Here is a 21,711-nt window from a genome sequence, read left to right as displayed (position 1 = left end):
ACGGAGATGCGCCCTCAGTTTTTAAGTGTAAGAATTCAAATGTTTAACCCTAATTAAAGTTATATTTTATTGTCTCGTAATATTAATGGGTTTATGTTGTGCCAAAAAAGTACCGTGTTTATCTTGTTGGGTCCGATCAAGATACTGAGCGCCTCATTGCAGGCTACAAAACAATAAATAAAAAGGCTCTAGTGTCATGCAAGTGTCTTTTTTATGTATTTCTTTTGATGTTTCTGTCTGACTTATTTGTAGTAATACTGTGGCTGTACAAATGTTAACTTTATCAGTCCAACCAAAGAAACATGGTTCTCTTACGAGAGTCCTCTCGTACTGCGTTTTTGTAAAACGCTACGGGAAAAGTCTCTTTTCACGAAATACTGAAGCAAAAAATTATCCTTAATTTTCATACATGTAAAGCGCGTTGCGGCAGTGCTTAGCTATGGCGAGACGGCTCGCTCGCTCATTGGCTGCTCTGCAGCAACTGCATAAGCCTATCGAGCGAGGCCTGAGGTGACGTCAGGCCAATGAGGACGCTTCGCGCCCTCCTAGCCATTTCCCGCCGAGATGGGTGTGGCTAGCCTCTATATAAGGAGCTCGAGAAGGCTGATTCACTTGATTTTCATCTCTTCAGCGAAGCTCACGCATCGCTGGATCACGAGGAAGCAAGCGTCGTTTGAGGCAAGCATTTCAGCGGGACGAGCCACTCGAAGCTGCTGGCAACGCCGCCTTCTACAGCCGTACCTGCTGCGCTTTCCGGCGCTATATATCCTTTACCACTCTGTTTGTGTGTGTGTGTGTGTGTTCGCCGCCGCGACACTCACCCCCTAAAAGAGCTGCGTCTTTTTAAAGATGCCTTCATGTGGCTCGTGCCGAGCCCCACTCGCCCAGGGAGACCAACACGTCATCTGCGTTTCCTGTTTGGGTGAGAACCATGCAGCACTCGCGCTCGCTGACGGCGGCTGCCCTCACTGCGACCTTTTGCCGATGGTGACTCTGCGGACTCGCCTGGCATCCTTCTCAGAGTCTGCACTCCCCGCCGCGCTGCCGCGCCGTAAGAAGCGCCGCTCGCAGCGGGCCCCGGAACCCGCTCCAGCTCGACCAAGCTCGCCGGTTTGCCCGCCTGCTTCACCGGCTTCTCCTGTTTCACTTCCTGATGCTCAGCGCCCGCAGTCTGCCGCCGCTTCATCAGAGGAAGTCATTTCTGAGGCCGCGTCGAGAGAGAAGGATTCCTGCTCTCTGCTAGCTTCAGGCAGCGAGGACTGGGCGAGCTCTGAGGACCTCGCGCCTCCTGCCCGCAAGCCCACTACGAGAGCCAACATAGAGAAGGAGCTCATGCGAGTACTCGCGCTGGCCGCGGCGAGCCTCGGCCTCGAGTGGTCTGCACCGGAACTCCCTTCTCGTACCCGGCTGGATGGTAGCTTCCTCCCTGGTGAGCGCACTTCTCCGGAATCTAAGCCCGCCCCCTTTCTTCCTGAGCTTCACGAAGAAGTGGCGAAGGCTTGGAATGCGCCCTACTCTGCGCGAACGCGCTCGTCTGTGTCGCCAGCATTTTCCTCCCTGGATAATGCGAAAGACCGAGGCTACCTTTCACTTCCGCCGGTGGAACAGGCGATAGCGACCCACCTTTGCCCGCCCTCTGCTGGACGGCGGACTAAACCGGTGTTGCCTTCTAAAGCCTGCCGCATGACGTCGACGCTGCTCGCGCGAATCTTCTCCGCCGCTGGGCAGGCTGCGTCAGCGCTACACACCATGGCTACACTGCAGATTTTCCAAGGTGATCTCCTCCGTAAGCTGGACGAGATGGGACCGGAGGCTATCTGCATCGCGGATCTGAGGAGCGCTTCGGATCTAACACTCCGCGCTACCAAGTCTGCTGCACAGGCCATGGGAAGATGTATGGCTTCCGCCACTGTTGCTGAGAGGCACCTATGGCTTACGCTCACGGAAATGGCTGATTCCGAGCGCAACGCGTTTCTCGACGCCCCGCTGTCTTCCGCTGGCCTTTTCGGTTCTTCTCTCTCCGAGTTCGTGGAGAGATTTACCGAGGCCCAGAAAGCGTCCCAAGCCTTTAAGCACTTCCTGCCGAAGCGCTCCGGTTCTGCAGCGAATCGCGATAAACAGAATCCGCGAAGCACTCAGCATCAGCCCCCGCCTTCCGCCACACCTTCTCAGCAGCGACAGCAGCGACAGCAGCACAGCTCTAGGTCCCGCTCTCGCTCTACCAGCCGACGCCCTGCTCAGCGCGGGCCTCGACCAAGGGTTGTGGTGAAGCCGGAAGCCCCGAAGAAGTCCTAGCACTCCTAGGGAAGCGCAGGTGTGTGAGCCCCGCTGCGGCCGGTCTCTCACCCAAGCGCACCGCTGTTTCAGTCCCAAGACTTGCGACTGTTCCAGCGTTTTCTGCAAGAAGCAAGCCTGCACAGTTGCCCGCTCGCCTGCACACAAAAGCCGTTTTCACGGCTACCCAGATATATCCCGAAAAGAGTGTATTTTCTGGTGTCCCGGCCACGGCCGTTGGTGCTATAAATGTAGTGTCGATGCCCACTCCTCAGTGCCCATCCCTACACACAAGCACAGCCCTACACTTAGGGCTCGCGCACATAAAATCGACTCAGGTCGATTGCGCTTCCAATATAGTGAAAGTGCCCACTCCCCAGTGCCCACACACACTATGTCTCACAGACCACAGGCTCTCTGTAAAAACGAAACCTGTGCGCGCTCGCTCTGCTCAGACAGGCAGCGCGGCCAAAGCAGTAAATGTGCCCGCTTCCCGCCCACGTTTACTCGCAGACATGAGTCCCGCGGGGCTCGCTCAGACCTCCCTCACTCAGTTAAGCACTGTAGTAAGGTCGAGGACGAGCGCTCTGCCCGCTATATCAAGCGCGCCCCCCGCCTCGAATGCCACAGGCATAACGCCTATGTTATCGCACCTCGAAGCACCTCTGTCGCACGGCGAACAGAGCGCGCTTCGCATCCAGCCCTTAGCCAGCCATGCAGAAGCATGGGCAGCGCTTCCAGGGATTTCGGACTGGGTGCTAGGCATTATAAAAAGAGGCTTCTCGCTACAGTTTTGTCGACGCCCTCCCCGCTTCACAGCGCGCGTCGAGACTACGGTGAATTTAGAAGTAGCACACCTACTTCGCGCCGAAATATCAAAACTGATATGCAAAGGGGCGATAGAGCATGTACCCCTGGCTCAAAGCGAAGGGGGGCTATACAGCAGATACTTTCTAGTCCCCAAAAAGGACGGTGGTATCAGACCCATACTGGATCTAAGACGGCTGAACAAAGCATTAGTGAAACGCAGTTTCAAAATGCTCACGACCAGGAAAATTCTCGCGCAGGTTCGCCGAGGAGACTGGTTCATGTCAATAGATCTGAAGGACGCGTATTTTCAAATACAGATAGCGTCACGTCACAGGCGATACTTGAGATTCGCCTTCGAGGGTCAGATATACCAGTATACAGTCCTTCCGTTCGGCTTGTCCCTGGCACCTCGTACATTTACGAAATGCATGGACGCGGCGCTCGCTCCTCTCAGACTCAGAGGCATGCGAGTGCTGAACTATTTGGACGACTGGCTGATCCTAGCTCAATCACGATCACAGCTCGTGGAGCACAAAACCATTTTACTCGACCACCTCGAGAATCTTGGTATCACGGTCAATTGGACGAAGAGTTCACTGAACCCCAGTCAAACGATTTCGTTTCTGGGTACCATTCTGGACTCACAGTCTATGACAGCGCGGCTGTCGCCACAGCGCGTGCTGCACATTCAGCGCGTGGCGAGATCTTTCCGCTGCGGCGCGTCTACCCCGCTCAAAACGTTTCAGAGGATGCTAGGTCTCATGGCCTCAGCATCAACGGTCCTCCAGCTGGGCTTGCTCCGCATGCGCCCTCTGCAGTTCTGGTTGAAAGCGCGAGTACCGCGCAGAGCATGGGTGTCCGGCCGGTTGCGTCTCAAGGTCGATCAGAGCTGTGTCACAGCCCTGACACCTTGGTTGGCAGACGACTGGTACCGATCAGGTGTAAGCCTGGGGACTTCCTCGAGAGTGAGGATGGTGTCGACCGACGCATCCACCTCGGGATGGGGAGCGCTGCTCGAGGGCAGACCGTTTTTCGGCCTGTGGTCGAAACGAGAAAAGCTCCAACACATCAACTGCCTGGAAATGCTGGCAGTGCACAACGCGCTAACGCGCTTTTATCCCCACATCAAGGACCAACACGTCGTAGTCCGTTCGGACAACACGGCCGTGGTGTCCTATATAAATCGCCAGGGCGGTCTGAAATCCACATCCCTGTACAGGCTGGCGAAACGCCTCCTAATATGGGCTCAGCACAGTTTGCGCTCGCTGAGAGCAGTGCATGTGCCTGGGCTCCAGAATGTGGGCCCAGACAGACTGTCCAGGAACAACATTCCCCTGGGCGAATGGTCTCTACACCCACAAACAGCCCGGCTGTTGTGGGAGAGATTCGGCAGAGCGGAGGTGGACCTATTCGCGTCCCGCGAAAACGCTCATTGCCCCGTGTTCTTTTCCAAGAACGACAGCGCGCTGTCCCACGGATGGCCGCGCTGCCCGCTTTATGCTTTTCCCCCCGTCTCCCTCCTGCCTCAGGTGTTAGAGCGGGTCAAGGAAACGAAATGCTCAATACTGCTTGTAGCACCGTTCTGGAAGAACCAAGCATGGTTCCCAGTCCTGATGCAGCTAGCAGACATCGCTCCATGGCCAGTGCCATTGAGGAGAGATCTCCTCTCGCAGGCCGGGGGCTCGATTTGGCATCCGCACCCGGAGCTGTGGTCGCTTCACGTGTGGGCGCTCAACGGTTATCCGTTAACCTCGCAGAGGGAGTGATAAACACCATCACTCAGGCCAGAGCGCCGTCGACTCGGCGGCTTTATGCCTCGAAGTGGTCGGTTTTCTCCGGCTGGTGTACAGCTCGGAGCGTATCACCTCTCAATTGTGAGGTGACGGAGGTTCTCTCCTTCCTACAGGAGCTGTTGGATAAGGGCAGATCCCCTTCCACGCTCAAAGTTTATGTGGCGGCTATTACAGCGTTTTCCAGAACAACGCTGGGGCAGTCTCTAGGAAGGAACGATTTAGTCATCCGCTTCCTCAGGGGAGCTAGGAGGCTAAATCCTCCCAGACCTCCTTCAGTTCCTATGTGGGACCTTTCTACGGTTTTGGCGGCTATGAAAGGTGCCCCTTTCGAGCCTATCCAATCTATTAGCCTCAAGCATTTGTCTTTCAAAACAGTGTTTTTGATGGCTCTCGCTTCAGTGAAGCGCATAGGCGACCTGCACGCGCTCTCTGTGAGCCCAACGTGCTTAGAGTTTGGACCTAATGACTCTAAAGTCATACTCAAACCTAAGCATGGATATGTGCCAAAATCCCTCAACACACCATTTCGGGCTCAGGTCATCTCCCTGTCTGCCCTGCCGGGATCAAGTGAGGAAGGGGACTCAAGTTTTCTCTGCCCCATTAGGGCTTTAAGAGCTTACGTGTCCCGCTCTGCTGTCTTCAGACAGACTGAGCAGCTCTTTGTCTCGTTCAGTGGACGTTCCAAGGGAATGGCTGTTTCGAAACAGAGCCTATCCAGATGGATAGTTGACGCCATAGCGCTGGCTTATACTGCCAAGGGCCTCCAGTGCCCGTTGGGAGTTAGAGCGCACTCCACGAGGGGTGTTGCCTCCTCGTGGGCTTGGTCCAGCGGGATTTCCCTACAGGATATATGTACGGCGGCGGGCTGGGCCTCGCCGTCTACATTTATTAGGTTTTACAACCTAGAGGTTCCCGCCTTGCAGGCTAAGCTACTATCGGTGTAGCCGATTCAGCTGTCTAACTAGAACACTGAAATCGCATGCGCAATGCGCTGCCGACTGTCTTATGGGCAGAATTGTGTAAGACCCACATTTCCCGCATTTAGCTCAGGTTTCCCCACCCTGTCTATGCTATGTCATATTCGCGTCTGCTGACGCAACCTTATAAGGACAGAGGAATCCCCTCTTGTCTCTAGACTCTCTCTGTGAGGTCATGTTTTACGTCCGTGGACGTTGCAATATGGGGAATTATGTAATCAGACTCTTTGTGAGTCTATCTGGTGATTATGCACTGTACACCTGGTTTGCTCCAGTGATTGGTGTCTTTATCCCAGCACGCACGGCGCTTTACAAGGGGTTCCCGTAGCGTTTTTACAAAAACGCAGTACGAGAGGACTCTCGTAAGAGAACGTACTCGGTTACTAACGTAACCTCGGTTCTCTCTAGAAGAGGGAACGAGTACTGCGTTCTCTGCCGTGCATACGGTTCACTCTGGTTCGCTTCGGCGATGAAAATCAAGTGAATCAGCCTTCTCGAGCTCCTTATATAGAGGCTAGCCACACCCATCTCGGCGGGAAATGGCTAGGAGGGCGCGAAGCGTCCTCATTGGCCTGACGTCACCTCAGGCCTCGCTCGATAGGCTTATGCAGTTGCTGCAGAGCAGCCAATGAGCGAGCGAGCCGTCTCGCCATAGCTAAGCACTGCCGCAACGCGCTTTACATGTATGAAAATTAAGGATAATTTTTTGCTTCAGTATTTCGTGAAAAGAGACTTTTCCCGTAGCGTTTTACAAAAACGCAGTACTCGTTCCCTCTTCTAGAGAGAACCGAGGTTACGTTAGTAACCGAGTACGTTACTACACTTTTACTATAGTAAAAGCATGGTTCATTTTCATCGGGGTATTTTTAAGTATTATACATAACTTAAGTATAAGATTAAGTATAAAATACGTTAAACAAAAGTTACACTATAAACTTTTAATATTTTAACTCAGAAAATAAGTAGCTTTCGTTACACACATTTGCACATGAACGTCAGAACCAGCAGCCTCACAAACGACCTGCGTTTGGTTGATCTACGACGACGCCCTGCTTCACTCCTACATTTGGTAAAACACATTGTAAATGTATTGTGGAAAAAAAGATGGGAATAGTAAATAAAATTATATTGGATATATAAGAATGAATGAAATGTCAAATGTTTTGTTAACAGTCGCAGTATGCGTAACTAGGCAACCACGTTCTCGTTTATGTTGCATGACGTCATCGAAGTATGTCCCAGACCCTGCATACTCTTTTGCTACACACTCAAAAGTATGTACCTTTTCATCACAAAAAAAGTACATACTTTTAGGTCGTAGTATAAGTAGGCGAATTGGGACTCAGCCATTGTTTGAGTGTTTGCACCTGTCTCCTCGTTAAGTCCTTGTTTGTCTGAGTGTGCTCACCTGTTCCTCATGTTCTTTGCTCCCTTTATATGTTTGCTCTTTCCCTCTTGTGTTTGCCAGTTTGTTAAATGTTGTACCTCTGAGTACTACTGTGTCTCAGTATCGTTTCTCTAAGTCTTTAGTGTTTTTTTGTAAAAGTTTGTTAGTGCTCTGGTTACTGCCATTGGCTCTGTCTTGTTCCCTGTTCCAGTCCTGTCCAGCAAGCAGCCCTGTTCTGAGCCTGAGATTCATGAGCGCCAAGCTGTAAGAAGTTCCTGTCTGGCTTTAGCTGGTTACCTCTGGTCTCACTCTGATCTGCCATATCTACGCTCCAGCCTACAGACACCTCATTACATCTGCTGCTCTGCTTTTGTCTTTGTCTCATCTCTACCTATTGTTTGGATTGCTACCTTCTCCCACCTCGTTGTGTCATCTGTTTGTCAATAAAGCTGTTAATTGTCATCCTGCATTTGAGTCCTCCTTCACAGATCCATAACAGAACAAACTGGCCACTACAGGACTCAGCAGGATGAGTATCAAGGTCCTGCCACCTGCCAACATGCAAGAGAGAATGGCCCGTCATCGTAGTCTCACTGCTCTTTGCCAGGATGGCTTAGGAGTTGGGGGTTTTGCCCAGATGTTTTGGACCTGGTCTAGGGGGCTAGATTATAATGATGCAGCTCTCAAGGATATCTTTAACTCCTGCCTGGAGGACCCCTTGCCTGCATGGGAGATGGATTCTCTCTGTGTTCTGGATTTCTGGGGTTTCGTTAGTTACCTTGGTAATCGCAGTAAGTGGGGAATGCCGCCAAGCCCACCTGCATCTGCCTTCAACTTTCCCCGCCTGTCTCGTCACATTTATGATCCTCCTTTGGCTTCTACGAGGAGACTGAGATCCAGACGGAATAGGGCAGTCCAGTCCACCACATCTACCTCAGAGCCAGTCAAACCAACCCCCACCACTTCTCAGACATCCAGGTCAGTCCCAATCACTTCAAGATCTGAATCACTATCTGTTATTCAAGACACAGCTAAGTCAACTGCTGTCATCTCTCAGTCAACTATGCCAATTACTTCAAGATCTGACTCACTATCTGTTATTCAAGCTACAGCCAAATCAACTGCTGTCGTCTCTCAGACAGAAATGCCAGTTCCAGTCACTTCAAGATTTGTGGTACCATCTGTTATTCAAGACACAGTCAAATCTACCGCTATCACCTCTCAGACAATAACGCCAGTCAATTCAAGATCTGAGTCTCCATCTGTTCTTCATGACACAGCCAAGTCAACCGCTGTCTTCCCTCAGTCAATTACGCCTGTTCCAGTCATCTCTGAGTCTGTCGACTTAACCTCTGTTTTCCCTGTTACTAACGAGAACTATCCTGTCTCTTCAGAGCCTACTCAATCTGTTTCAGTCAGTGCTGATTCTACGAGGGTCACTGCTTCTCCGTCTGGGTTGGCCGAGTTGGCTACAGATACTACAGAAACAGCCCAGCAAGCAGTATCAGCTCGTCGTAAGAGGAAGAAGAGAAGGGTACGTGCTGAACAGTCTACATTTCTCCATTCCCAAGCCCCAGATCCAGTGGTTTCTGAGGTGTCAAGCCAAGTGAGTTCTATTCCCATGCCGTTGATAAGCGATGTCATTCCCGCCGAGACAACCTCTACCAGTCCTGTTATGTTTACTGATCCCAGTCCCAAGATGCCTATTGTCATTGCTGCAGAGGCTTTATCTGAACTTCTAACTAGTCTTGTCAAGATCCTGGAGATGCCTGTTAATCCTGTCTTGTCCACTAGTCCCAAGCCTGCTGTTGAGAGGGCGTTAACTGAGCCCACCGCTGTTAATGAGCGGGCGTTTCCCGAGCCCGCTGCCGCTACGGAGAGGGCGTTTCCCGAGCCCGCTGCCGCTACGGAGAGGGCGTTTCCCGAGCCCGCTGCCGCTACGGAGAGGGCGTTTCCCGAGCCCGCTGCCGCTACGGAGAGGGCGTTTCCCGTGCCCCCGCTGCCGCTACGGAGAGGGCGTTTCCCGAGCCCGCTGATGCAACGGAGAGGGCGTTTCCCGAGCCCGCTGATGCAACTGAAAGCGCTGTCCCAGAGCCCGCTGATGCAACTGAAAGCGCTGTCCCAGAGCCCGCTGATGCAACTGAAAGCGCTGTCCCAGAGCCCGCTGATGCTACTGAAAATGCTGTCCCAGTGCCCGCTGATGCTACTGAAAATGCTGTCCCAGCGCCCGCTGATGCTACTGAAAATGCTGTCCCAGCGCCCGCTGATGCTACTGAAAATGCTGTCCAAGCGCCCGCTGATGCTAATGAAAGGGCTGTCCCAAAGCCCGCTGATGCTACAGAAGGTGCTGTCCCAGAGCCCGCTGATGCTTCAGAAGGCGCTGTCCCAGAGCCCGCTGAAGCTATAGAAGGCGCTGTCCCAGAGCCCGCTGAGGCTATAGAAAGCACTGTTTCCAAGCCTTCTGCTCCAGTCTGCACAGCCCAGGAGGGTGTCCCCGTGCACGTCTGCACAGCCCAGGAGGGCGTCCCCGTGCACGTCTGCACAGCCCAGGAGGGCGTCCCCGAGTCAGTCCCCGTGCATGTCTGCACAGCCCAGGAGGGCGTCCCCGAGTCAGTCCCCGTGCATGTCTGCACAGCCCAGGAGGGCGTCCCCGAGTCAGTCCCCGTGCATGTCTGCACAGCCCAGGAGGGCGTCCCCGTGCATGTCTGCACAGCCCAGGAGGGCGTCCCCGAGTCAGTCCCCGTGCATGTCTGCACAGCCCAGGAGGGCGTCCCCGAGTCAGTCCCCGTGCATGTCTGCACAGCCCAGGAGGGCGTCCCCGAGTCAGTCCCCTTACCTGTTTCCAAGACTTTCCCCGATCCTACCAGCCCTGTCTTTGCCCCCAGGTCTGTCAAGCCCCCTTGGAAGCCCAGACCAGCTAGGCCAGTTCCTGGTCCCCAAGGTGCCCCATATCAAGTTCCCATTCCACCCTCTGTGTTTCCTGGTTATAAGCCAGTATCCCCTTTGTCAGCTCCTAATCTTTTCCCAGTTCTGTTCCCACCTGCCATATGCCACCTTTTGTGTTCCCTGGTCAGTTTGGGACTTCAATGTCTATGCCCTTCCCTCCCCCCCAGTTGTTCTCTCCATGGTCTCTGCCTGTTTTGGAGGGGGGTACTTTAGGGGGGGGATACTGTCAGGGTTCCGCCCTGGCAGCGTTGTCTGTCTTGTCTCTGTTTAATGTTTCTATGTTTATGTTGTGCTTAAACACATGGCTGTGTCTTTGTTTGTGTTTGCCATGTGCTCCTCTGTCTCTTCCTCCTTGTTTCCCGCTACCACGCCCCCTTGTTTAGTTGAGTCATTGTTTGAGTGTTTGCACCTGTCTCCTCGTTAAGTCCTTGTTTGTCTGAGTGTGCTCACCTGTTCCTCATGTTCTTTGCTCACTTTATATGTTTGCTCTTTCCCTCTTGTGTTTGCCAGTTTGTTAAATGTTGTACCTCTGAGTACTACTGTGTCTCAGTATCGTTTCTCTAAGTCTTTAGTGTTTTTTTGTAAAAGTTTGTTAGTGCTCTGGTTACTGCCATTGGCTCTGTCTTGTTCCCTGTTCCAGTCCTGTCCAGCAAGCAGCCCTGTTCTGAGCCTGAGATTCATGAGCGCCAAGCTGTAAGAAGTTCCTGTCTGGCTTTAGCTGTTACCTCTGGTCTCACTCTGATCTGCCATATCTACGCTCCAGCCTACGGACACCTCATTACATCTGCTGCTCTGCTTTTGTCTTTGTCTCATCTCTACCTATTGTTTGGATTGCTACCTTCTCCCACCTCGTCGTGTCATCTGTTTGTCAATAAAGCTGTTAATTGTCATCCTGCATTTGAGTCCTCCTTCACAGATCCATAACAATAGTAGGTGGCTTTTGCTGGTCTTTGCATATTTTTTTATTAAACTACAGTAAGTGAAAATTTGAGAATTTATAGATAATACTGAAATTCCATTATGACAAATGTCAAAAAGCACTCTGGTAATTATACTTCATATGCGGCTTCATATTCATATACTTCATATGCTAGCATATTGAAAAAAGAACAAGTAAAAAAAAAAAAAACTGGTGGGGGTAAGTGATATTTGGAAAACGCTGTTTGGAAGTTAGTCGGACCGACACACGAACAAACAACAACAAATGTGTCTAGCCAATCAGCATTAGGGGGCGTATGACGGTGGAGGAGAGAGAATGAGCAAGAGGGAGATTTGAAGAAAGATTGCAGAAATAGAGATGAGACACAATACAAAAGAGAAAAGCTCAGAAGATATATATTAGACAATATTAGAAAAGCTTTCCAGCACTGGAGAGAGCTAAGAGCTATTTTTGTTGTGCTTCTGCTATGATAAACAGACATCCACTCTTGGATTGCGTGCGTAACTCAGGCCAGCTAGTGAGAGTCACGCTTACGATTGCTAGAGAATGCAGTGTTTAGCGTCACTGTTAGTGCACTCGCCTCGCATGCCCGTGATCGGGGTTCGATGCTGACTCCGCGCAGGCCGGTTAGGATTGGAGGGTGAGTTTTGGAGGCGGAGCAATGAAGAGAGGGGTGTGTTTGTTTAGGTTGATTTCAAATATCAACAATGTCCAACAGCGTTTTTTGAAATATCGCTTACCCCACCTTTAAGGTAACTAAAAGGATAGACTGAAATCTGCTGTAAACGTCCTGTATTTTTGACTGCATACTACATGCCTAGCTGTTGCTAGGTAAGGGTGATTAGCACCTGGTGGATTGGTGGATTCTACAGTAAGTGGATGCAATTCAGTGGGCCCAGGGTGCTTATAGCGATTGTGTTGTGTAAGGACACACAAAGGTCATCTGTGTTAGCTGCTCCCATGTCTCCCTACTGGCCCATCAACACTAATGAGGTTTATGTGTTACCCCAGCCTTCTCTTAGACACAGATCGAGATCCCCTTCCACGGTTACAAATCTATTTGGCTTTTGTCCACTGCAGTGCAATTAATAATAAGCGAGAGATATAGGTTGGCAAAGGTCACACAGACAGCGTGATGCCAAGCGAATGAAACCGAGGCTGGTCAGAAAGCGTTTGAACATTGTGACCTCCGATCACAATAGAAAACACACTCACAGCCCAAACTACTCTGCGTATTTGATTTATTTTTGTGATTTACTTTTGCGGAGAGGAAATGGGAGAGAAAAATCCATCAGGAAAAGTGAGGTAATCAGTATGCAGAGCAAAATAATTAACAGGAAGTATTTTGTGCATGTTCATTATTATATATTTTTTATTAATTTGTTTATTAATTTATTTGCTACATAGGCTTTCGAGGACTTGCAATATTCCAAACCGTATGCATAGTGCATACCATGCCTAACAATACCCTTTGGTCATGATTCCTAATGTATTATTATTATCATACATACAACAGAAATACTGTTTTGCAAAGTTTCACTGGAATCCATACTGTCAAACTAATATTTTGTCGGTAAAGCTGTTCTCTTGAACAATCCACAAGTGTATTGAACATTGTCTGATGTCTTGGGATTAAGACAAGAGTTTACAGAAATACTGTGAGTTGGAAAAACTGTGGGTTTATTTGTACTGTTCTGCTTCTCAGGAGAGACCTAGAGGAATTTGCAGAGCTCCAGAGAAAAGAGAGAGAACGGATCACTCTGGAAAAAGAGGAGCAAAGGAAAACTATCCAGGCTCAAAGACTCCACTTCCTCCTGAGCACTAAACAGGTCAGTGCCGAATCAATGAGATGGACAAGCTTGTATATCCTGCTTACATACTATATATTTGCATTTATTTGAGGTCACAGAATCAAAAGGAACAGTGTGGTATATGAAGACCAGGCTCCTAACTGCTGCAATCATTTGCTGATATATACATACTTTTCAGAAATCCCTCTGGCTATAATGTGTCTTAATAATTATGATGAAGTGCTCTGGCCGTTGTTGATTCAGCAGCAGTGTGGGGTGTGCAGATATTTCATTTTGCCGCCTCTCCTTCATGCTTTTATGGTCATCACAGCCTCCTGTGGCCACTCCACTCATGCCATGTTCCTGCTCTGGTCACTGGACGCTTAGTGCCAGCCACACCACGAACAGGGCAAGAGGACATTACCGCCAGCTGCCTGCAGTCTGAGGAAGGAAATCAAGAAATAATACACATCAGCTAATGGCTAATGGACAACAGATGCGATGGACCGCATGCTAGTTAAAATATGCTTTAAAAGGAGATAAGGATAAAATATGGGTGTGTGGTCTCTGGGCTGGGGTTTTACTGGTTACTGTGTACTTTTTTTCCTGTGCCCCATTGAATGAAAATATTTAGAATAGTCAGATTTACAAATTCTTTTGTTACAGTAGTATTTTTAATCAAATTTATTTGCAAATTTAAAGTGTATAACTACACCCTTGCCTCATTTAGTATACGCGATTCTATGAATATGCAAATTAGTCCCGTCTCCGCTCACTCGCACCAGCTCTGAGTTGAGGATCACACGTTGATGTGATTGGTTAAAAGTTTGGGTCGGTAAGTTTATTATGTTTTTGAAAAAAGTCTCTTATGCTCATTAGGGCTGCATTTATTTGATCAAAATAAAAATATTACATTTATTTTACATATAATAAAAAAAAATTCAGGATTCCTTAATAGAAAATTCAAAAGAACAGCATTTATTTGAACTGTGACTTTTTATCAATTTAATGCATCTTTGGTGAATAAAAGTATTCATAATTTTTATAATCTTTTTACCCAAACTTTTGATCAATAGTTTAAATTATATTATATTATAGGGGGGCCTCTGCATATGTAAACGTTAAAAATATAACGCATATGACCATGCACATTATTCATACTAATAAGGACAGTCATTTAAACCACAAACCTCAATCTCAGACTTGTCAGTTGCAGGAATGGTTTAACTCTCTTCTTAGTTTTCTTACTTTCTCTCAGTTTATCTCAAGTCTAACTCTGCTCTCCCCCTCCCTGATTTTCTCATTCTCACTCTGTGTCTCTACGCTGGGCAACTTATGTTCCCACAGTCTGACCTTGTCTCCGTGAAATGGATGGGTCTCCCATGGTTCATCGTTAACCAGAGAAAATTCCGCTGGACAAAAGTGGCTGCGCTGACATAGATGTAGTTCCTCGGTACGAGGGTCAACATCATTGCTCTTTTCCTGTAAGTCCGAGGCAAGTTGGGATTTTGTGGTGTACCCCCCACCATGTGACACCCAAAGCTACACTATCCAAACCGGCGCAGGAGCCTTACTGAGGCATATTACCTGTGAAAGCTATTAGCATATAGTAACAAAGCTTTAAAAAAATTCCGCTGCTAATTAAGCACATATGAGGAAGTGTCTGATTAGAGACTAATTATTGTAGCTGTTATTCCTCAAGCCAAACCAAGAACCACTGAAGTGCTACAGTAAGATCAGACAGCTCATAGTTAGCTAGCAGACATTTACGCTAGCAGACATGACACATGCCAGAGTGATGGATGTGTGTCCATTCAGGGGAGGTGACAAGTATAATTGTTTTGCTGTGGTCGACCGAATAAAGTGGGTTCCTTTTCCTGAAAGCTAAGTGTGTTTTGCTGTGGGTTTTGCATGGATACCTATGATGAGAGGTACAATGGAAGCTGTTAGCAGTCCATTGCTAGCAAATGAGTTATTAAAGGGGGCATGAGGATGTGTTTGGAGGTTTGCTCTGCAAAGTTTAAGGGCAATCATATAGAGAAACAGATTTTCTCTTCATTATGCTAACAGAAGCATAACATTGTTTTGTTCACCTTGCTTATCCAAACAACACCCTTTTTTGTGTTTGTGTGCTCATCGTAGTGTCCAGGTGTTTTCAATTCACCGTTCAGAGAAGAGCCGAATGAGATGGAGCTGAGACTGAGAAAAGTAAAACCGCTTCTGGTGCGATCGGCTCCCAAAGAGAGGAAGACCCCTAATATAATTCCTGATCTGTCCAATCTGATGCCAAACAGAGAGCGTCTACCACCCATTCACAAAAAGCCACAGGTGAGATCATGCCCAAGATTTCTTTATAGGAAATAGTTCACGCTAAAATTTTAAATCTTTTTCTCACCCTCATGTTACTCTAAAAATGTATGACTTTCTTCACTGGAACACAAAAGGATTTTCAAGCCTCAGAAGGGTGCAAAATCATTCAAAAAGCAGTCCATATGACTTGTGTTTCACAGACAAGGCATAAGCTAGTCCCAGACTTAAACGCATGTTTGAACTGTTTAACTGAAAGCAACATGTCTTAAAATATGTCAGTGCCATTTATTGTCTTAAGAGTCACACCAGTAATATGTTTTATAAAAGTTACTTAAATATCCTAATTGAACTAAGGCCTAATCCTGACTTAACCTAAGCCCTGTCTGTGAAACCAGGCCAATATTATTGAACAAAAATATATTACATTGGTTTTACTGGGGTGGAGGAAGTTTAATTTTCAGGTGTCCGGTCACTTATGACAGCGAAGGCAGTGTGACTCCCAAATGAGGAGCACCAGAGGGTTAATGAATCAGAAGATCAAGTTTATAAAAACCATTCTGAAAGATTAGTTCATGAATCATACTTAACTGATCATAATTAACTGAACTCTCATATGACTTCATAAGACTTGGAATATAGTGCATAAATTGTATGAACCACTTTTGTGATACTTTTATGGTGCTTTTTTCTTGTTCGAAACTTGAACCCCCATTCCCCATTTATGGTAACTGCGTGGAAAAGAGCAACCAAGACATTCTATAAAATATTTATTTTGTCATATGGGTTTGGATTTGGAGTAAATAATGACAGAATTTTTATTTTTGGTGAACTATTGCCATATTGTGCTTAAATTCAGGGAAAGATAAATGATTTTTTTTTCTACATGTAGTTTGTTTAATGTAATGTTGTTAATGGAACTTTTATTTGTCTTTAAACAAACTCACACTAAAACCTTCATTTATATTCATATATTCATCACCACCCGTTACTAGGATATTATATCAACTTAAAGTATTTGTTGATGTCCCTCCTGACTATTCCAATGAAATGGCCTCAAAAAGATGACAGAGTGTGGTGACAATTAACAAAAGAGATCCTGAGATAACTATGATTAAAGCCAGGATTTATTGCCACTGTGTGATCATTTAGAAAAACTTGCTGTAAAAATGGAATAATATCATTAAACGTGCCTCCCTACTCGCCTGAATACCGCCAAAGCATTTAGACAGCCAGATAACCGGTGATAAGCACACCTGTCAACCAAAGCCCCTTTATTCCATGGATCCCATTAAGGGACTCTCAGCAAGGGAATACCACAACATGTAAAGGTGCCCCGATAAAGAATATCTTTAAGTACTTTCAAATCTACCATGTCATCTTGTCCAGCTGTGAGGGAGATTTGATGATACGTATTTGCCATTTGTGTTATTTACGGTCCATGACTTTTATGGTAACTGGTTCATATTATTGGTTTCTATTAATGTAAAACATAAGTGAGCAGAAATGAAGCGTGAGTCATTTCTTTTTATTAGAGCCCGAGTTCTTCTCCCTGGGCTGGCTTTTCACTCCAGCTGGGCCCAGTTAGTCTGAATTCATTAAAAAAAACTGCCACATCTTTCACACAATGTGCAATAGATGAAGATGCATTATTTATCTACATTTTGCCCTTACAAAGACCCCAGAATAAGCACCCACCCTCAAACCTCTCCTCCCCTCCCCTTCCCTCATGCCATCTCTCTCTCTCTCTCTCTCTCTCTCTCTCTCTCTCTCTCTCTCTCTCTCTCTCCCAATTATTTGTGGACTGAGGTGGAGCCCCCTCCCTAGGCATCTCTCTCTGTGTGATAAGCATCTGCGAGTGATAGATTGATTATGTGTATTGTTAGGGGAAGTAAGGGGATTGGTCAGTGCCAGGTGCTGATCTGGTCTTGATAGTATCAAGGGCATGGAATGTTGCGCCAGCATGAATTAAAAGCAGCAATGTCTGAAGGTCAAATTTAAACTAACAGCAACCAAAACAATAAGTTATGCATGTGGAGCCACAAGTGTTTTTACGCCTGTTCAAAAAGTATATAGCATAACTTTCTATTTGGGACACTAAACACATCTGAAAACTTGTGTATCAACGTGTCAGTTTTGTTTGTGTTCAAAATAAATTATGTTTGTGGTACAATACCATACCTGTCCAAAATGAATGCCATACCATGGTAATTCTATTAATTTTGGACCGGTAACATGATATTGTTTCTTACCATAATCATATGCCATGGTTTTTACTTTATACTACAAGGTATAGTGGTACTTTTTATTAGCATTGTTGAATGTATCCATAATAGTGGTTAAAGTGGTTTGGTGACACGGTTAAGAGGCCGAGTCAAACTTTATTTTTAGAGCATGTGTAAGCCAACAGAAGTTGACCTAAAGTGCTTTTCAAAAAAAAAAAAAAAAGAAAAAGATATATATATATATAGATATAGATATAGATATAGTAGCTGCAAAAAAAAAACAATACACCCTTGACAGCTCCAAAACTTCAGATTTCATCATGTGAACAATTGAGAACATACTGTATAGACCATAGACATATAGATCAGTTAAAATATATTCTGATAATTGTGGTACGATATCATATGCATTATTTACACATACATTTTGTATTTCATGTTGCTTTCGTTTTATGAATAAAAGCCATAATTGTCCAGATTGAGAATTTATTGCAGTTTAGTTGAATCATTTGAACTGATTCAATTAAATTGTTAGAGATAAATTAACAACAAACTATAGAAAAAAATGCCCTCATAAGAGTAAAAATATCCCTTAAAATAAACTACTGGGGTATCATTTATTTTCTCAATAAAAAGAAAAATTTGACATGGCTATTCTATGTTAGCATGTATATGTGGTAGTGAAATCTAGAGCGTTTACTTGAAATCTCTTCAGGGCCTTCACTGTATGGTCAACGTATCATTATCAGCTCTGGTCAGGTGTGTTAATGTCTTAGATGAAAAGACTGGTGCTTTCGAGGGTCCATCTGGCCGTCCACAGGGGCCTCATCAATAATGAGGCGGGCGGGTTTGGGCAATAAAACATTTACCTTATCCCCCGTACCTGTCAGGGGCCCTTTCGCCCAGCTCTGGAAGTGCAGCAGCAGCGGCAGCGGCCCCTGGAGCCAAGCCTGCGCGTGGCCACATCCATCACTGCCCTGGAGGAGGCCAGAGAGGAGCTCAAACGCCAGGAGTGGAGGACTCGCGTCATCGACCAGACGTAAGTTACACACACACAGAAGTGCTAGCATGTACACATCCCTAGAAGCTGCACTAGACATTCTGTGAAATGCTTGTATGTATTGATTTGTAGCAATGGAACATATTCTGTAGCAGTACTTGATAATGAAGTGTAAATTAACTGTACAAGGTCTCGATAAGATCCAAAAAGTATTTTGACACTTGTAAGTGTGGCTTGAAGGGAAAATGTTTAATTCTGTCATCATTTAATCACCTTCATGGCAACTGTGGAACACACACAAAAAAAAAAAAAAAAAATTTTTTAGAGAAAAAAAAAGTCAGTGGTGTCCTAGACAATGCTGACGTTCATTATATGGACAAAAACAGTTTTCAAAAAACATTCTTCAAAATATCATCTTTTGTGTTCCTCACAAGGAACATACAGGTTTGGAACAACATGAAGGTCAGTAAATAATTTAAATTTTTTGGTGAGCTATACCTTTAAGTAACACATAAAAACATATGAATAGCATTGCATGCTTAAGTGTCCAATACTTTCTGGAGCCACTGTATATCTTATCTCTGTATAGTAAATTTGCACTGCATCATCAAGTAGGGTTAGGGTTAATTTTGATTTTTGGTTGAACTTAAGTGTCCAAATACTTTTGAGGCCACTGTAGATGTTAATATGAACATACAATTATGTTTCCAAGTGTAATAGTGTAAACTGTTGAGTGCTCGGACTCTATATGTGATATTGTGTAGATGCACATTAATCACACTAAAGAAGCCCCACACTTTATTCTCTCAAAGTTTGAAGCAGATGGTAAAATCTCAAGTGGGGTTAGCTGCTAAATAAGTTAACAAACAACAGCAACTAATAATAGCCCTATACTGTTTCATCCCTGCTGATACATAATTAGCATTATTAGTCTTCTCTGTTATATAATTATTGAAGCAGATTACCATAATAAATACTGTAATATTTTTTTTACGTTACTTCAGTGCCATCTCTTTTTTAAAACCCTTCCGTTTTATTTTAATTACAAGCTCAATGTGCAATGTTTTTTAATCATGTTTAATTTTTTTTCTTCTTGCTCCGACTTTAAACAGTAAATTAGCTAACCCCATTAACACAGAATACCCCAAACAGGCTGTAATAGGAGAGGTGGTTACTGTGTAAATCGTATTATACATGTGGTGTCTGCAGGGCATGGCGAAGCATGATTAGAGTCTTTTTGATCCAGGATCCTACTCTCGTTTCACTAATTTCCTCTGAAATGTTTCAAAGAGCCACCAAAATGTTGCTGCTCCTTTTTTTTTCCACCGCCAGCTTAATTTCAGTCCTAGTGATGTCTCCTCAGCCTCCGATGCAGATAATGCTGGGATGGATTACCATGATTTAGAGAAAAAAACAGCTCCATAGTGGACTAAATTAGTTTGACAGAGAATTTAAGTTCTTGGACTATGAAGCGTTTATTGATATTTAAAAATATTTAAAATAGGATCGTTGAGAACTACACTAAAATATTTTGTGAGGTAAACTAATAATATGCTTCATTTGGTAAATAAACTTAATCTAAATACTACATTAGGTTGCACAAACAAAAATGAACTTTTAAAAAATAAATTTGAATTACTTCATAAAATAAAGTTTAATCATTTCTTGGAGTGATTTATAAAAGCTATCGTTCTTTCATTCATTCATTCATTCATTCATTCATTTAAACTTTTATTTGATTCTGTTTAAAAGTGTTACCCTGCAGTTTGGTTTACAAATGTGCAAGAGAAAGACTGAATACATACATCTATACATATTTTTCTCTCCCCCTGCTTCTTCTCTGTTCTTTCATTTTACTTCCTCTTGCACTCCCCCTTTTCCTGTTTCGGTGGCCTCCTAGGGTGTTGTCACTGGGCATTGGTCTGCACTGCCAAAAGATCCCCTGCGAGAAGTCAAACTTTCCTTAATGGCTTTCAATGAATAAAAACTACCCTATTAAAATGCAATTCAGTGGCAATGAAAGCAGTAAGTGAAACAGCCGGCAAGCAGCAGAAGCGTTGTGTATTCTGGGACATTGGGGCCACATTAATTTTTGCTCTGTGATGTCCGTCCCATGTGCACATTAGCATGGGTTGCACTGTAATCTGTCTTGTAGGGAGGCTAGTGTCTCTTGTGGATAAGGATGTCTGTGGGAGATTGGGCCATTATTTAAAGGGCCAGCGTGGTGTTTGATGTCACCCCCTTTTTTACCTTGCACCATCAAAGCTTTACCAAGCATTATTGCTTATGTGGTACTTACATGACAGGAGAAGTCCTCTAATAAATAATGATCTTGTTCAGGATGGTTCTTTGAGGAGATAACTAAAGAGAGTGTTATCTCACAAACTCAAACTGCCAGAAAGTTTCACTATAGTTGGCGCAGCTAGGATTCATTTATATTTTTTCCTAAACAGGTGTTTCAGAATATGAGACAGTCTTTGATCTTATGTGTGTTTAGATAATCCCGTTTGTTTGTTTTTTTTACTCTGAATATGTGGCAGTTTTGCAATGGATTTGCAAACTTTTAACTTTTCCAGGTGGAGCGATTATGGTTACATTTTCCATATTTGTCTGTTTTGATTTCATTAAACAGGACAGGGCTTCACCTGCACTTCTGGTTTCATCCTCATAAAAGGGAACGAACACACCAAGCATTGGGAATAAAAAAACCTTTCTTTGCAGATTGTGTTCACAGAAAGTGCCAAGGTTGTTGGTTGTTTGTTTGTTTTGTGACAAGCCAAGCCAATGCCCAGCGGACGTTTACCCAGCCTCGCGCAGACACCTCTTGTACCGCACTGGATAAATCTTCCTCCAGGCAAAGTGTCTTGGGTACAATTTACAAAATCAACCTCGCTGTAATTAACATCTGGCATTTTTCCTAAGTAACCGCTCTTTGCACTGAACGTGTGCCCAGCAAACTCGCAGCATGTGCAGAAACAACCACAAGACATCACAACGATTAAGAAGCGATTTGGGTTTGGAAATGATCTGGACTAGAATGAAAAGTGCCTGCGAGGGAGGGATGAGGCAATGTGATGATGTATAAGTAACATGTGCTGTGCTGTGAAAATAGCAGAGTGTTAGCTCTTAGCAGTCGCGTTAGCCAAGACCAGAGGCCAGTAATGGGGCCGACACTGGGGTTATGCTCTTTTCCACAAGCTGGTGTTGAAAAATATGTTCCCATTTTTTTCCTATTTATATCCACTACTGTCAAAAATTTGGG

General features: G+C 45.7%; 1 protein-coding gene across 2 annotated transcripts in view; it reads left to right on the top strand.

Moving 5' to 3' along the window:
- The window catches only part of spata17 (spermatogenesis associated 17), a 41,513-nt gene that overhangs the window by 8,341 nt on the left and 11,461 nt on the right, over positions 1 to 21,711 (top strand). For both annotated transcript variants that reach the window (XM_082142616.1, XM_082142617.1), the window contains exons 6-8: positions 12,833 to 12,956; positions 15,060 to 15,245; positions 18,340 to 18,488. In XM_082142616.1, the coding sequence (XP_081998742.1) occupies positions 12,833 to 12,956; positions 15,060 to 15,245; positions 18,340 to 18,488 (459 nt within the window). The remainder of the gene's footprint in view (positions 1 to 12,832; positions 12,957 to 15,059; positions 15,246 to 18,339; positions 18,489 to 21,711) is intronic.

This window comes from Leuciscus leuciscus, assembly GCF_965113295.1.
Source record: "Leuciscus leuciscus genome assembly, chromosome: 17".
Classification (NCBI taxonomy): Eukaryota; Metazoa; Chordata; class Actinopteri; order Cypriniformes; family Leuciscidae; genus Leuciscus; species Leuciscus leuciscus.
Note: the sequence above shows the minus strand (reverse complement) of the source record. Positions and strands in the feature narration are given on the sequence as shown.